The sequence below is a fragment of the Lactuca virosa genome, chromosome 3, assembly GCF_052849685.1.
Source record: "Lactuca virosa cultivar CGN04683 chromosome 3, Lactuca_virosa_CGN04683_v6, whole genome shotgun sequence".
Lineage (NCBI taxonomy): Eukaryota > Viridiplantae > Streptophyta > Magnoliopsida > Asterales > Asteraceae > Lactuca > Lactuca virosa.
In genome coordinates, this window is record NC_136428.1 from 413,495,462 (window position 1) to 413,498,701 (window position 3,240).

Consider the following 3,240-nt stretch of genomic DNA (forward strand, 5'->3'; position numbering starts at 1 on the left):
CCGATGTTACAAGAAGATGTAGAGCCGGTTCAAGCTATGGGATTCTCAAGTCAACAGCAAGGAAACTTTCAGCCAAGAATCAATCCAAATTGGCACCAACCCAATGCCAATTTTCAACCAAGGCCACCTTATCAACCAAGACCTCCATTTCAAAATCAAATGCATCATCAACAAAATTATCAACCACAATTCCAACCAAATCAACCTCCTCATCAATCTCAATTACAACCTAAAAACATGCATAAAGGAAGCAGTTCAAGCGGATCGGGAATGTCTTTGGAAGACATTGTCAAGAGTTTAGCCACAAGTACTAAAACATTTCAAAATGAGACCAAGGCGAGTATCAAGACTTTGGAACAACAAATGACTTAACTTGCCACTTCTGTGAGTTAATTGGAGTCACAAGGCAAACTACCCGCACAAACCGAAAAGAATCCAAAGCATAGGGCATGTGCCATCACTTTGAGAAATGGAAAAGAATATGAAGGTCCTAAGATGATTGAAGAATAAGAAGAGATGGAGCTAGAGAAAGAAGAAGAGAAGTCAAAAAAACTTTCAAAGCAAGTTCCTATTGAAGCAAAAGTCACTCCTCCTCTATTTCCCACAAGGTTAAGCAAGTCAAAGCGTGAAAGAGAGGACAATGAAATCATGGAGATGCTCAGAAAGGTTGAGGTAAATATTCCTCTTATTAATGCCATCAAACAAGTCCCTAGGTATTCTAAGTTCCTTAAGGAATTATGCACATCTAAAAAAAAGTCAAAAGGAAATGAAACTGTCAAAGTGGGTGAAAATGTATCTGTAGTGTTACAGAAAAGACTACCTCAAAAATGTAAGGATTCGGGTGTTTTCACCGTTCCTTGCAAGTTAGGTAATCTTCATGTTCCACAAGCTATGCTAGACCTTGGAGCTTCTATCAATGTTTTGCCATATTCTATTTTCAAAACCATATATATTGGAACATTGAAGAAGACCGGGGTAATCATTCAACTGGCTGATAGATCTTTAGTACATCCAAAAGGTGTGCTAGAAGATGTGTTAGTCCAGGTGAATGAGTTAGTATTTCCAGCAGATTTTTATGTCCTTGACATGGATTATGATGACTCACCAAATTTGAGCTCAATTCTTCTAGGAAGACCCTTTTTGAAAACAGTCAGGAAAAAAATTGATGTTTATGATGGGACATTATCCATGGAATTTGATGGAGAGGTGATAAATTTCAACATCTATGAAGCTATGAGATATCCAAGTGATATTTCATCTTTAAATTTTATGGATGTTATTGAACCATTAACAGAGGAGTGTTTTGATTTGTCTAATCTTGATGTGTTAGCTCTCATTTTAGACAGGAATCCTCAAAAGGAAAGGGTGGAAAAACTTGTCAAGCAATTTAAAATCGATGAAGAGATTTTGGAAGTTGTATCTTGCATGGATGAAAAAAAGAAAATGAGGTTTGATATTCCAAAGCTGAAATTACCGATGTCTAATGAGAAACTTGTTCCTTCTATTTTGCAGGCACCGGAATTGGAACTCAAAACATTACCCGAGCATCTCAAGTACGCGTATCTTGGAGAGAAAGAGACTTTATCGGTGATCATCTCCACAAAGTTATCAACAAAATAAGAAGAAGAAGAGCTTGTCACCACCTTGAAGGAGTATAAGGAAGCTATTGGGTGGACTATAGCCGACATCAAAGGGCTAAGTCCTTCGCTTTGCATGCACAAGATCCTTATGGAGGAAGATTACAAACCTTCCTGAGAAGCTCAAAGGCGTTTGAATCTTCCAATGATGTAAGTTGTGAAAAAGGAGATTTTAAAGTTGTTGAATGCGGGGATGATCTATCCTATATCGGATAGCAAGTGGGTAAGTCCAGTCCAAGTTGTACCCAAGAAGACAGGTATTACTGTTACAAAGAATGACCAAGGTGAATTAGTCCCCACCCGTGTGCAAACCGGGTGGAGAGTTTGCATAGACTATATAAAACTCAATTCCTCAACTCGGAAAGACCATTTCCCACTTCCCTTCATTGATCAAATGTTGGAAAGATTAGCGGGAAAAACACACTATTGTTGCTTGGATGGGTATTCCGGTTTTCATCAAATACCTGTTGCACCCGAGGATCAAGAAAAAATCACTTTCACATGTACCTTCGAAACATTTGCATATAGGTGGATGCCTTTTGGACTTTGCACTGCTCCTGCCACTTTTCAAAGGTGCATGGTAAGAATTTTTTCAGACTATGTTGAGGAGATTATTGAAGCTTTTATGGACGATTTCACAGTTTATGGTAATTCTTTTCATTAATGTTTGGCCAATTTGAAATTTTTTTTGCAAAGATGTATTGAGACCAACCTTCTTTTGAATTACGAAAAGTGTCATTTTATGGTTGATAAAGGTCTCATACTTGGTCATGTTGTGTCTTCTAAGGGGTTAGAGGTAGACAAAACAAAAATTGATGTCATTAAGAATTTACCTTATCCCACTTGTGTTCATGAGGTACGCTCGTTTCTTGGTCATGCAGGTTTTTATAGAAGGTTTATCAAATATTTTTCCAAGATATTGTTGGATTAATGTCTAAGTCCATAACTATATTTGGTATGTACTTGACCCGACCCGGCATGGTCCATTTGGGTTGCACTTCACCGGCACAATTTATATGGATAGTCTTTTGAGAATAGTATATTTATGATTTATATTAATATATTATAAGTTCTAATATATTAATATGGAATCATATTATTTAATTAGTATTGAGCAAGAATTAATTTAGAATTAATTAAGTGATCAAAAAGAACTAATTAAATATGGACTCTTATATATATAGAATGGGCCAAGTTCATTTAGGTCGGGCTAAGCTTTCATTGATGGTCCATGGAGCTTTTAACCCATGGATCCTATGTAAATGAAAGGTCATGGGTATTATGGTTTACATGGATGTAACCATAATCCTCCATAATATATAAAGGGGTCTTTGGCTCACAAAATTGGCACAAGTGTGTGAAAATAAGAGTGGGCCGATTTTAGTGTGCATACATATTCTCTCAAGTTCTTCCAAAGTGTTTTGGTGATTTGTGATTTCATTTGAGGCTTCCACACTATTGGGGCTAAGCTCTTAAAGCTTGAAGACATCAAGCTACATCAAAAGGTATGTCATCTAACTAGAACTTTGTAGTATAGGTGCTTCATAATATGCTAGTTAGGATGAAACCTTGGAATAGTTAATATTTGCATGTATAATAGAGA

The 3,240-nt window shown here is 36.7% G+C and overlaps 1 protein-coding gene across 1 annotated transcript; it reads left to right on the top strand.

Moving 5' to 3' along the window:
- The first annotated feature begins 516 nt into the window (after nucleotides 1-516).
- On the top strand, nucleotides 517-1,620 carry LOC145165036 (uncharacterized). Its single transcript, XM_079083674.1, has one exon. The coding sequence runs from the start codon at nucleotides 517-519 to the stop codon at nucleotides 1,618-1,620; it is 1,104 nt and encodes a 367-aa protein (XP_078939800.1).
- Nucleotides 1,621-3,240: the final 1,620 nt, after the last annotated feature.

Bases quoted from the DNA above. Each gene is read 5' to 3' on its own strand.
- LOC145165036 (XM_079083674.1), top strand. From the start codon at position 517: ATGGAGCTAGAGAAAGAAGAAGAGAAGTCAAAAAAACTTTCAAAGCAA.